Source organism: Lipotes vexillifer, unplaced genomic scaffold (genome assembly GCF_000442215.2).
Source record: "Lipotes vexillifer unplaced genomic scaffold, Lipotes_vexillifer_v1.1 scaffold97, whole genome shotgun sequence".
Lineage (NCBI taxonomy): Eukaryota > Metazoa > Chordata > Mammalia > Artiodactyla > Lipotidae > Lipotes > Lipotes vexillifer.
In genome coordinates, this window is record NW_006775688.1 from 531986 (window position 1) to 545727 (window position 13742).

The window sequence follows — 13742 nt, forward strand, 5'->3', positions numbered from 1 at the left end:
CAGGAATGCTACTTTGACCCTGAACTGTACCGTTCCACGGGCCATGGTGGCCACTGTACCAACTGCCAGGATAACACGGACGGTGCCAACTGTGAGAGGTGCCGGGAGAATTTTTTCCGCCTTGGGAACAGAGAAGCCTGCTCTCCCTGCCACTGTAGTCCTGTTGGTAAGTGACAGGCAGAGTCTGCTTCATTGTGATGGTTGGAAGACAAAATAAGCATTCCCTGTACCCCCAGAACATAAAGCTTTGTTTCCTAGGGATTCGCACAGCTTAAGTACAGGAGAGTGTACATTGTTATAACATGTAAATGATTTAGGATCTGCCTCTACTCTCTTTAACCAGGTTGGGCCTTCAGATGATTTTCTGGTGTGTATAAAAATGTGGGGTTGGCCTGAGTAATGGTTCTGTAAATAATTAGCAATAAGATCATCAAGACCATTTGAACTCTGACTATGAAAGGTTAGCTTCTTCGTGAGTTCTTCCTTGTTAATGATTTTGTTTAGTCTCTCCTCCTTGGAGGGCTGAACTCTTTCAGCACATTGGTGTGTGTTCAGAGGTGCGCAGAGTGCTCTTAGTCTGTTGTGCTTTTTCAGGAGTTTGAACTTTATTTTTGTTATTCATGCCTGTATATACTTAAATTCTAGACACAGGCCATAAGGAGCCTGTGCTTGTCCACAGAGCAGTGACTGGTTTTGTGTACGGTTTACCATTGGGTACAGAGTGATTCGTTAGTGTTTTTCAGCAGTTATGAGTGGATTCATCTTAGGGTGTATGTCTGGAAAGTTTAAAAGTCATGGCTTAAAGGGGTATGATTTTGAGAGTGTTCTGATTTAAAATTTGATCTTTATTCTCTTGGTTACCATCTAGATATTGAAAAACAATCTGCATTCTGGTTTTTAGGCATTGTTTTTAGTTACCAACCTTCTTTCTTTGAGACATTAATTTTACTTACCTAACTGGTGGTTGACACTGAGCACTTTAAATTTCAGGTTCTCTCAGTACACAGTGTGATAGCTATGGCAGATGTAGCTGTAAGCCTGGAGTGATGGGGGACAAATGTGACCGTTGCCAGCCTGGGTACCATTCTCTTACTGAGGCTGGATGCAGGTAAGATTTTGCAAGGGGGCAGAATCCAAATGTAGCTGATTCTTTTTGTTTGTTCGTTTGCGGTACATGGGCCTCTCACTGCTGTGGCCTCTCCCGTTGCGGAGCACAGGCTCCGGACACGCAGGCTCAGCAGCCATGGCTCACGGGCCCAGCCGCTCCGCAGCATATGGGATCCTCCCAGACCGGGGCACGAACCCGTGTCCCCTGCATCGGCAGGTGGACTCTCAAACACTGCGCCACCAGGGAAGCCCAAATGTAGCTGATTCTTAATAATAGATGTTGTAGCTAATCTGCAGCCGTATAAACATTTTCCCCCCATAATACTTGTAAACCAAGATTTAAGGCTTCTCGCTGTAATGATGATCCAGGATTGTTCTGTACGGAGGTGAAGCAGAGTTTTCAATGTCTAAATGTGATGGTTATCCTTGATTGAAATCAAATCCAAATATAAAGATGACTTTAGGATTCATTTTGCTCTTTCTATTCCTTTTTAAAAAATCTGTTAACATATAAAACAGAAGATTGACTTTGCGTGGAATTTCTTTATCTTTTCTCTTATTTCACTGTTTTCCTCCATTTTCCATCCAATAGGCCATGCTCTTGTAATCCTTCTGGCAGCACAGACGAATGTAATTTTGAAACAGGAAGATGTGTTTGCAAAGACAATGTCGAAGGCTTCAGTTGTGAGAGGTAGCTCATTTTTTCTCTAGCCGTATTGTGTTTTCTCTGTTATCATGTTTCAAGTACAATGAATACCTGATTGTATCTTAATCTCTTTCAGATGCAAACCTGGATTTTTTAATCTGGAATTATCTAATCCTATGGGTTGCACACCTTGCTTCTGCTTTGGGCATTCTTCTGTCTGTACAAATGCTGTCGGCTACAGTGTTTATTCTATAACCTCTACCTTTCAGATGGGTAAAGTAGACCTTTCCTTCTGTCCTCTAGAATCGTGAGACTAGACTTACAGTGTTAAAAAGTCAGTAGCTCTTTGAGCACCTTTTGATGGTATCAGCACTTTTTTAATGTATGTGATTTTTGTTTGGCTTTTTAATTTAATGAAAGTATATATAAATGGTTTTAGAATTTACCAAATTAAGTATAAAATGTTATATAAAACAAAATTATAGCTTGAGGGGTATAGCATATATAGGTACTGTTATAGCCTCCATTTATTAAAAAACTTTCATTGATGACTTGCTATATATTTTGTGGTATATAGAGGACCTGAATTCAGGACATTTACAAAGTAACGGCACTTGTGTTCCATCCTCTGCTTGCAGATGAGGATGGGTGGCGTGCGGAACAAAGGGATGGCTCTGAAGCATCATTTGAGTGGTCCTCTGAGAGGCAAGATATCGCTGTCATTTCAGATAGCTACTTTCCTAGGTACTTCATTGCCCCCGGTAAGTAAGGCTAGGAAGCGGTCTGGCTTGGCGTGTGCCCCTGTTTATTCTTACTCTCACATTCTTGCTCACCATTGTGTCTGCCTTCCAGCAAAGTTCTTGGGCAAGCAGGTGTTGAGTTATGGTCAGAACTTCTCCTTCTCCTTTCGAGTGGACAGGCGAGACACTCGCCTCTCTGCAGAAGACCTGGTGCTCGAGGGAGCTGGCCTAAGAGTGTCTGTGCCCTTGATCGCTCAGGGCAATTCCTATCCGAGTGAGACCACTGTGAAATATGTCTTCAGGTAAGACAGTTCTGTTTTTAAAATCTGACTTGACCAGAATTATAAGAGTGGTTTCTTTGTCAAAGCTCATCAGGCCTCAAGGTGTGTGTTGAAGAAAAACTTCTGGCTTCTCAAGGTGACTTTGTAAAAGGGAACTTTCCCTTTGTTTACGTGTACCTTTTCCAGTTGTACTATCAAACCATCTAACTATCTCTGACCTGGTTAGATTGGCAGAGCAGTGCATTGTTGGTGGCATAAATGAGTAAGAAATGCTTTCTCAGCACCCAGAATTGTCCTTACAGAGGTTAATGTGGCCCTTCCTTTTTCTCTAGGCTCCATGAAGCAACAGATTACCCTTGGAGGCCTACTCTTAGCCCTTTCGAATTTCAGAAACTCCTAAACAATTTGACCTCTATCAAGATCCGTGGGACATACAGTGAGAGAAGTAAGTTATGATATAATTTGAGAGAATCATTTAAGACGATTAGATAAAAGGATCCATAATAAAAAGTTTATCTCTAAAGTCCTAATACTATAGCACTGATCCTAAAGAAGTGGTATAAACTGCCTCATCATACATGAATTATGTATAAAAATAATGCATTTTAAAACTACTTTTAAGAACCTGGAGAAAATTAGCCAAAATTAGTAAATAGTATTGTTTTATAATAAATAAGCCTATTGAGGCTACATTATCTATAATTAGAATCTTCTAAGAATCCCAAATATAATTCTGCTGGCTCACATTTGCTTAACCTTTGTTTCTTTTTATTTCTTGCTATGTAACTATCAAGCCCTTTTAACTAAATTGGCTAAATTATGAAAAATTTAAAATTACTGAATGAACATTTGTTATAATTTTAAATTAAAAAAGCTGTTTTTAAGCATTTAAATTTTTTTCCTATAATTTTTTTTTTTTTTAATGAGGACCTATTTCTATAGAAAGGTAAAGCTGTCTGGGGGAAGAGGAATCAGCATGGTGGTGTGGCATTGAAAGTGGCATCAGCAGCTTGGATGTGTTGATTTTTGAGATGCCTGCGTGAATATCCAGATGAAAATGTCTTATAAGTAGTTAGAAATATGGATGGGGCTTACAAAGAAGTTGAGACTGGAGATCTAGAATCGAAGGGTTTTCAGTGTATGGGTAATCATTTTTAAACTTGGAAATATAACAAAAAAATATAGAAAGAGAAAAGAAGATGCAATCCTGGAAACAGTTATTTAAGGACCATGACCTGAGACTTGAGAGAAAAAGAATTTTAAGGAAGAGGAACAATTAAAAGGTTTAGGAAGATAGTACAATTGGATTTTGGTATTGGGTAACTGAAGAATCATTGGTGAGGGTTTTTGTTTGTTTGTTTGTTTTCTTAAGAAGTGTCGGGCTTCCCTGGTGGCGCAGTGGTTTGAGAGTCCGCCTGCCGATGCAGGGGACATGGGTTCGTGCCCGGGTCTGGGAAGATCCCACATGCCGCGGAGTGGCTGGGCCCGTGAGCCATGGCCGCTGAGGCTGCGCATCCGGAGCCTGTGCTCCGCAACGGGAGAGGCCACAACAGTGAGAGGCCCGCGTACCGCAGGAAAAAAAAAAAAAAAAGTGTTGAAACTGAAGTTAGATTGCAGTGATTTAATTAAGTAAATTAGATCACAAATTAAGTAAATTCAAAGGTGAAGAAGTGAAATACAGATTATTCTTTTAAGAAGTTTGGCTGTGAGGGAAGGAAAAGAGAGGGACTGGACTCTAATTAGGGAGTAGGGGCAGATCGAAGAAAGAGTACTTTTAGGATGGGGAGGCTTAAGAATGTTTGGAGTTGGAAGCACATTAACAGTGGAGATGTCTCTCATGATCTAATGTTGGAAAAAAACACATAAATGTAGTAAAAGTTAACTAAATTCAAGGCAGAAATAGAAGAGCTGCCCTTTAGCCTCAGGTCATCAGTTTCTAAGAATTTTATAAACAGCAAGTGATATTTCATAACATGGGGAAATACACTTGAAAGATAAGAGTGCAAGAGACAGGAGTGGAATGGAAATTAAAGGGAAATACGATGATGCAATCAAAACCTGCCTCTTCCATAGGATGTTCCTGCGGAGTCTGTCATGTGCACTGTTAGGTTGGATGAACCATTGGGCTAAGCCAATATAAGGCTTCCTCTATTTTTATTTTCTTCTGGAAACGGGAAAGCATTATGATATACGGCATAACAGCTTTGGAATAATTACATATGTGTCAAAGTAGCCCTGATTATTAGAACTGGTTTACTTATTTTTTCTGTTTTATGCAGGGCAAAAAATATAATTTGAGTGGTACTTGTCGACAGGTGCTTTCCCTGCTTTCTTATCCTTGAGCTCTACGATCAGTGCCTGATTTTGTGGGAAAAGAACAAAAGCACGGCTTAATGGCTGTAGCCTTAAACTCTTGTTATTTCCACATTCTTCCTTTTATCTTTTCTTGGCCCAGATTATTGCCCAGTGCTTTTCATTTTTCACATTGGTGATTGAGAGAACTGTAAAATCCAACAAATCTCTCCCTGTGTGTGTGTGTGTGTGTGTGTGTGTGTGTGTGTTTAAAAAATGAAGTTTGCTCTACCACCATTCCAGATACTTAGCACCAGGTAGCACATAATTGTTCTAAATGCTATTTTCTGGTTATCTTCTCCAACAGATGAATTAAACTGATGGTTGATTGTCTCTGAAATTTTGGGTGTGGTTACCCTTTAGCATTATTGACTTTGCAAGAAGTTTTGGAATACAGAAGCCAGTTCAGTGATCCTCTGCTCCACATCATTACACAGGTGCTGGATATTTGGATGATGTCACCCTGGCAAGCGCTCGTCCTGGGCCTGGGGTCCCTGCAACTTGGGTGGAGTCCTGCACCTGTCCTGTGGGATACGGAGGGCAGTTTTGTGAGATGTGCCTCTCAGGTTACAGAAGAGAAACTCCGAGTCTTGGACCATACAGTCCATGTGTGCTTTGTACTTGCAATGGGCACAGTGAGACCTGTGACCCTGAGACAGGTGAGAAGATGACCTTTGGGGGCTGCTAGACCTAAATTCTCTTTAGCAGGTGGTTGGAAATGCTCATTGTCCTATTTGCTTATACACTCGCCTGTTTTCTCACACCTGCTCTCCAAATAGGTGTTTGTAACTGCAGAGAGAATACAGCCGGGCCCCACTGTGAGAAATGTAGTGACGGGTACTATGGAGATTCAACCGTGGGCACCTCCTCTGATTGCCAACCCTGTCCGTGTCCTGGGGGCTCCAGTTGTGCTGTTGTCCCTAAGACACAGGAGGTGGTGTGCACCAACTGTCCTACTGGCACCACTGGTAAGTCTGCTCTATCCGTAGAAACACCTTGGGAGGAATGACTTTGGAGGTTTTTGGATTTTCTTGTTTGGTTCCATGATTAGTTTTCCTAGTAGGCAAAAGTTTTGTAGGGAACAGATTTATTATGGATTTGTAAAATGCATATCAATTACTAATAATAGCTAACATTTATGGCCAGGTGCTTTTCTAAGCACTTTAACATATACTGCCTCATTAATCCTCACAACCCTCTGAGATAGCTTCTTGCATTATCCTCAGGTTACAGCTAAGAAAACTGAGGCACAGAGACATTAAGTTACATGTCCAAGGCTACATGGCTATAGTCATTGGAGCAGCTGGAATTTCAACCCAGGCATTCTGGCTCCAAAGAGGATGATCACTACAATATACTCTCCCTTACAAGACGCGAATCAAAACTTGAGTTTTAGTTTGTGAGGCTGCCCTGGGATTCTTGGTGTAAAGTGGTAATTTTAAAATTCTTTAAATTCTTTATCTAAATAGTCCTTTCAGTGTATCAGGACCCATCGCATTTAGTTGGGGAAAAAAATATTTGTAGAGCTTTGGATAAGACCTCTGTTCCCATTCTCTGAGATTCTTTCTTTTTGATAAGAACATAAAACTAGATCTTTCCTGGCTACTCAAGGAGTTGCCTGTGCTGATTCACAGAGGAGACGGGGGCTCACTGTTGACCGTTCCCCTTTCTTCCACTGACTTTAGCCTCCACATAATGGAGAGATTCTGGCCAGGCTTCTAATACAGACTTTGACTCCATTACAAGCTCTCTGTTCAAAAGATACTGCTAGAGAGCATGAACATAAGTAGAAAAACCAAAACACTGAGCTGTATCTCAGTATCTCTGTATTTCTCATGTCTCATCAAAGCATTCTTTAATCATTGGGAAACATTAAAACACTCCACCTTCCTTCCACTTCTCCCCTGACTGCACATCGAGCACGAGGGCAGTGCCACACAGGGAGAGCCAATCATTTGCTTAAGGTAATGGAAAAAATAAGGAGTAGAAGTTAGTGTAGAATTTCATATTTTTGACTCTTTTCTCCTTTTTTTTTTTCTTTTTTTTTTTTTTAAAGAAAACAGTGGCCCAACAGAGTCTCTTAGAGATAGACTTCTCCAGCCTCATTCCCCACCACCCACCGCTGCACTTGTACCCTCTGCTCCAGCCCTTCTGGGCTCAGGTGTGCCCGACTCTGGCCTGCCACGTGCTGTTCTCTTTCTTTAGAGTGCTTACCCGACTCTCTCACTTTTCTTAGCCACCTCCTGTCTGTTCTGTGGGTTGAGTTGAAACGTCACTTCCGCAGGATGGTTTTCCTCAATGAACCCTCCCTGCTGTACCCAGGTTCTTAGGACCCTTTACTCTGCTGCCACAGAGTGTAGTAAGTATCCCTTGTTCAGTGTCTACTCTCAGAAGTACTCAGTAGAGCATTTTGATAAGAGATCCCTCTACTGATTCTGTTGTTTCACTGGACAGTAAACTAAACAGTTAGGCATCGTGGAGTCGTTCTCATATCTATACTAAATAGTACAAATGGTGAAGTAAAATTATTCGGGATGCTTATAGAGAGATGGAGTATCATATAGGAGATTTTAGAAAATGTTATACACATATTAGTCACTAATCAGATGTTTCTCACAGAACATTTGTGAAATATACAGTTGACCCTTGAACAACAGAGGTTTGAACTGAATGGGTCCACTTCTATGAGATTTTTTCAATAGTAAATACTACAATACTACAATCCACAGTTGGTTGAATCCATGGATGTGGAATTGCAAATTCAGAGGAGCCGCAGAAGGTGGGGGCTGGCTGACTATAGGTTGTATAAGGATTTCTGACTGTGCAGAGGGATCAGTCCACCCCCGCATTGTTCAAGGGTCAGCTGTATTTGTTAGTTATCACCTGGATTGAAGGAAATGATCTATAGCAGTTCTTGAGGATGTTAATTAGGATGTAGAAGTCTGCATGAAAACAGCACAGACCCTGTGAAAAATAATGCCATCAGTCTTTTTTTTTTTTTTTTAAGCTGTGTTGGGTCTTCACCGCGTGCAGGCTTTCTCTAGTTGCGGTGCGCGGGCTTCTCATTGCGGTGGCTTCTCTTGCTGCAGAGCACGGGCTCTAGGTGCGCGGGCTTCAGTAGTTGCAGCATGTGGGCTCTAAGGGCGCGTGGGCTTCAGTAGTTGTGGCTCGCGGGCTCTAGAGCACAGGCTCAGTAGTTGTGGCACACGGGCTTAGTTGCTCCGCAGCATGTGGGATCTTCCCAGACCAGGGATCGAACCTGTGTCCCCTGCATTGGCAGGTGGATTCTTAGCCACTGAGCCACCAGGGAAGTCCAATGCCATCACTCTTTATTTTCCTATATCTTGCTTTACTTCTTTTCATAGCACTTTTTAGCCTCTTGATATTTTTATGTGTATTCATCTGTTGATGACCTATCTTCCCCCTCCACCTCCAGTTTAAGCTCCTTGAGAGCAGGAACTTTTGTCTGTTTAATTCACTTTTGTGTCCCTAACACCCGGAATAGTGTTTGGCACATGTGTTTGTTGAATGAATGCAAGTATTTATTGAATAAATGAATAGAGGTTGCAGATACAAAGTAAGATGTTCCTCATTTAGAAAATTGTTGAAGGATATGAATAACTGCTGATAGTCACTGAAATCTTCATGTGTGAAATGCTTCTGCATTTAATTTAATACTTTCAACAATCTTTTTAGGTAAATTAAAAATAATAATCATTTTTTCAACAAAATTTTTTGAGTGCATGGCTTTGGAACATGAAGATGAATAAAGGAGGGTCCCTAATCTTCAGGGTCTAAAAGTGTGGAGCAAAGCACAGATCATTTTAATACAGTGTGGTTAGTTCAGATAAAGGAACACACACAAGAGTGCTAAAGGAGAAGAAAGGAAGACACCACTCCCAGTGTGGGAGGGATAATAAGGAAAACCAAGACTAAGAGAAGTCTATAATTTGCCCGAAGTTATATAAGTAGTACAGCCTGGACTTGAACCTACATCCTAGACTCTGAGACAGAGGGGTAGACTAGCTGTAGCTGTGGAAGATATTTTGCAATGAGAGCTTTTCATGGGCTATCATGTAGCTCTGTTTTAAGTTTTCTAGCAGATTTTTTAATTGAGTTTTATTCAGAACAGGTTTTAAGACATTTTAAATATGGATCGTATCTAGACTAGCTAAACTACCTGGTGAAAAAGCAGAACTGAAATGGTGTCTTAATCCTAATCTGGAGAAGGATCTTGGGTGTGGGTCTGGAAACTATTGAATATTTGCCTCAGAGGCAAGAAGGGCCCCTAGCTTCCTGTCCTCTCTTAACATCCTGTTTCTTCGTGTCCTCCTCCTCCCCCAGCCACATTTTCTGTTACCTCATCAGTGGTCTCTGTTTGCCAGATGCCGTGGTCAGTTTTCAGTCCTTATCTGACCTGGTCTCTCAGCAGCACTGGACACCGTTCACTACGCACTTTGCTCCACACATTTTCTCCTGTTGCTTTTTGTGACACTTCCCTCACCTTGGTTTTCTTCCACTTTTCTTCTCTTTTCTTGGATCTTCTGTGATCACTTCTGTTTCTCAACCCAGGGCTTTCATGTCAGCTTTGTCTAGATTCTCTCCTTAGGTGAACAAATCTCATCTTTAGGCTTCAAAAGCCCCTCTGTGCCTACAACTGCAAAATCCATGTCTTCAGCGCTGACCTCGCTCTCTTGAGTACCAGCTACCTACTTGCTGTCTCCACTTGGATGGTGGGCTGGAAGCCTTCCATCTGCCCCTCCATCTCCATTCTTTATCCTTCCCCACCTTGATGAGACCTGCATGTACTACATCACATGGCCACCTCCATTTGAGTGCAGGTGGTGGGAAGCACATAGGAGATCAGAGAGAGAGAGAGGGAGAGTGGGGGCAGAGTACGTATTCCAAGGCCCCCTCTCTGTAGGGTCCTTGTGGTTTGGTGACCTTAATCAAAGTTACCAGCTCTTGGCAGGTGACCTTCTCCAAACAGCCCTTTTTAAGAAAGTTAGAAACTATTAGGTTCTGGTAACTGCTCCCTCCACCCACTCTCTGAGGCCTGGAGCCCTGCAGTTACTATCCCAGGTGCTATACTCTACTTGTGGTTTCTCAACACTATCCGCTTCCTTCTATGGATAGTATATTTTATTAACTCTCCTCAAGTCTTTTTTTTTTTTTAATTATCTGTCTTTTCTTCGATGTTTTGAAATGCCATTTTTATCATGTTCTAAGTTCTTAATATACTAATATCCCATGAATTTTTAATCACTGGAAAATTATTCTTGAAAAAATGCTCTCCAGTGTGTGACACTGCATAGGATGGTGCGGTATATAAACATTTTAGTCAGAGTTCCCTACCATTTCTCAAAAAAGAATAGTTTGATATAAGGAAATTAAACTAAATATTAATAGGGACATAATTTTCAATTTTATTTTTTTGTTGTTTTTTGTTTGTTTATGTTTATTTATTTATTTTCTTATTAGTCATCCATTTTATACACATCAGTGTATACATGTCAATCCTAATCTCACAATTCATCACACCACCACCACCACCACCACCACCCCACCGCTTTCCCCCCTTGGTGTCCATACGTTTGTTCTCTACATCTGTGTCTCAACTTCTGCTCTGCAAACCGGATCATCTGTACCATTTTCTAGGTTCCACGTATATGCGTTAATATACGATATTTGTTTTTCTCTTCCTGACTTCCTTCACTCTGTATGACAGTCTCTAGATGCATCCACGTCTCTACAAATGAGCCAATTTCGTTCCTTTTTATGGCTGAGTAATATTCCATTGTATATATGTACCACATCTTCTTTATCCATTCGTCTGTCGATGGGCATTTAGGTTGCTTCCGTGACCTGGCTATTGTAAATAGCGCTGCAGTGAATATTGGGGTGCATGTGTCTTTTTTTTTTTTTTTTTTTTTTTTTTGCAGTACGTGGGCCTCTCACTGTTGTGGCCTCTCCCGTTGTGGAGCACAGGCTCCGGATGCGCAGGCTCAGCGGCCATGGCTTACGGGCCTAGCCACCCTGCGGCACGTGGGATATTTCCGGACCGGGGCACGAACCTGTGTCCCCTGTATCGGTAGGCGGACTCTCAACCACTGTGCCACCAGGGAAGCCCCCGCATGTGTCTTTTTGAATTATGGTTTTCTCTGGGTATATGCCCGGTAGTGGGATTGCTGGGTCATATGGTAGTTTTATTTTTAGTTTTTTAAGGAACCTCCATACTGTTCTCCATAGTGGCTGTATCAATTTACATTCCCACCAACAGTGCAAGAGGGTTCCCTTTTCTCCAACATTTGTTGTTTGCAGGTTTTCTCATGATGCCCATTCTAACTGGTGTGAGGTGATACCTCACTGTAGTTTTGATTTGCATTTCTCTAATAATTAGTGATGTTGAGCAGCTTTTCTTGTGCTTCTTGGCCATCTGTATGTCTTCTATGGAGAAATGTCTATTTAGGTCCTCTGCCTATTTTTGGATTGGGTTGTTTGTTTTTTTAATACTGAGCTGCATGAGCTGTTTATATATTTTGGAGATTAATCCTTTGTCCGATGATTCATTTGCAAATATCTTCTCCCATTCTGAGGATTGTTTTTTTGTCTTGTTTATCGTTTCCTTTGCTGTGCAAAAGCTTTTAAGTTTCATTAGGTCCTATTTGTTTATTTTTATTTATTTTTTATTTCCATTACTCTAGGGGGTGGATCAAAAAATATCTTGCTATGATTTATGTCAAAGAATGTTCTTCCTATGTTTTCCTCTAAGAGTTTTATAGTGCCCGGTCTTACATTTAGGTCTGTAATCCATTTTGAGTTTATTTTTGTGTATGGTGTTAGGGAGTGTTCTAATTTCATTCTTTTACATGTAGCTGTCCGGTTTTCCCAGCACCACTTATTGAAGAGACTGTCTTTTCTCCACTGTATATCCTTGCCTCCCTTGTCATAGATTAGTTGACCATAGGTGTGTGGGTGTATCTCTGGGCTTTCTATCCTGTTCCGTTGATCTATATTTCTGTTTTTGTGCCAGTACCATATTGTCTTGTTTACTGGAGCTTTGTAGTGTAGTCTGAAGTCAGGGAGCCTGATTCCTCCAGCTCTGTTTTTTTCCCTCAAGACCGCTTTGGCTATTCAGGGTCTTTTGTGTCTCCATACAAATTTTAAGATTTTTTGTTCTAGTTCTGTAAAAAATGACATTGGTAATTTGATAGGGATTGTATTGAATCTGTAGACTGCTTTGGGTAGTATAGTCATTTTCACAATATTGATTTTTCCACTCCAAGAGCATGGTATATATCTCTCCATCTCTTGGTATCATGTTTAATTTCTTTCATCAGTGTCTTATAGTTTTCTGCATACAGGTCTTTTGTCTCCCTAGGTAGGTTTATTCCTAGGTATTTTATTCTTTTTGTTGCAGTGGTAAACGGGAGTGTTTCCTTAATTTCTCTTTCAGATTTTTCATCATTAGTGTATAGGAATTCAAGCAATTTCTGAGCATTAATTTTGTATCCTGCAACTTTACCAGATTCATTGATTAGCTCTAGTGGTTTTCTGGTGGCATCTTTAGGATTCTCTATGTATAGTATCATGTCATCTGCAAACAGTGACAGTTTTATTTCTTCTTTTCTAATTTGGATTCCTTTTATTTCTTTTTCTTCTCTGATTACCGTGGCTAGGACTTCCAAAACTAGCTAGGACTTCCAAAACTATGTTGAATAATAGTGGTGAGAGTGGACATCCTTGTCTTGTTCCTGATCTTAGAGGAAATGCTTTCAGTTTTTCACCATTGAGAATGATGTTTGCTGTGGGTTTGTCATATATGGCCTTTATTATGTTGAAGTAGGTTCCCTCTGTGCCCACGTTCTGGAGAGTTTTTATCATAAATCGGTGTTGAATTCTGTCAGAAGCTTTTTCTGCATCTGTTGAGATGATCATATGGTTTTTATTCTTCAGTTTGTTAATATGGTGTATCACATTGATTTTGCATATTTTGAAGAATCCTTGCACCTCTGGGATAAATCCCACTTGATCATGGTATATGATCCTTTTAATTTGTTGTTGGATTCTGTTTGCTAGTATCTTGTTCAGGATTTTTGCATCGATATTCATCAGTGATATTGGTCTGTAATTTTCTTTTTTGGTAGTATCTTTGTCTGGTTTTGGTATCAGGGTGATGGTGGCCTCATAGAATGAGTTTGGGAGTGTTCCTTCCTCCGCAATTTTTTGAAGAGTTTGAGAAGGATGCATGTTAGCTCTTCTCTAAATGTTTGATAGAATTCACCTTTGAAGCCATCTGGTCCTGGGCTTTTGTTTGTTGGAAGATTTTTAATCACAGTTTCAATTTCATTACTTGTGATTGGTCTGTTCTTATTTTCTATTTCTTCCTGGTTCAGTCTTGGAAGGTTATACCTTTCTAAGAATTTGTCCGTTTCTTCCAGGTTGTCCATTTTATTGGCATAGAGTTGCTTGTAGTAGTCTCTTAGGATGCTTTGTATTTCTGCGGTGTCTGTTGTAACTTCTCCTTTTTCATTTCTAATTTTATTGATTTGAGTCCTCTTCCTCTTTTTCTCGATGAGTCTGGCTAATGGTTTATCAATTTTATCTTCTCAAAGA

General features: G+C 40.6%; 1 protein-coding gene across 1 annotated transcript in view; it reads left to right on the plus strand.

Annotated features, from left to right (window-relative positions):
• Positions 1 to 13742, plus strand: part of LAMC1 (laminin subunit gamma 1) — a 126785-nt gene that overhangs the window by 85246 nt on the left and 27797 nt on the right. Inside the window, 9 exon segments of the mRNA XM_007450134.1 lie at positions 1 to 166; positions 991 to 1108; positions 1700 to 1798; positions 1890 to 2026; positions 2392 to 2514; positions 2606 to 2795; positions 3107 to 3219; positions 5564 to 5785; positions 5906 to 6094. The exon segment at positions 1 to 166 is cut by the window's left edge and continues 18 nt beyond it. Coding sequence (XP_007450196.1) covers positions 1 to 166; positions 991 to 1108; positions 1700 to 1798; positions 1890 to 2026; positions 2392 to 2514; positions 2606 to 2795; positions 3107 to 3219; positions 5564 to 5785; positions 5906 to 6094 — 1357 coding nt within the window.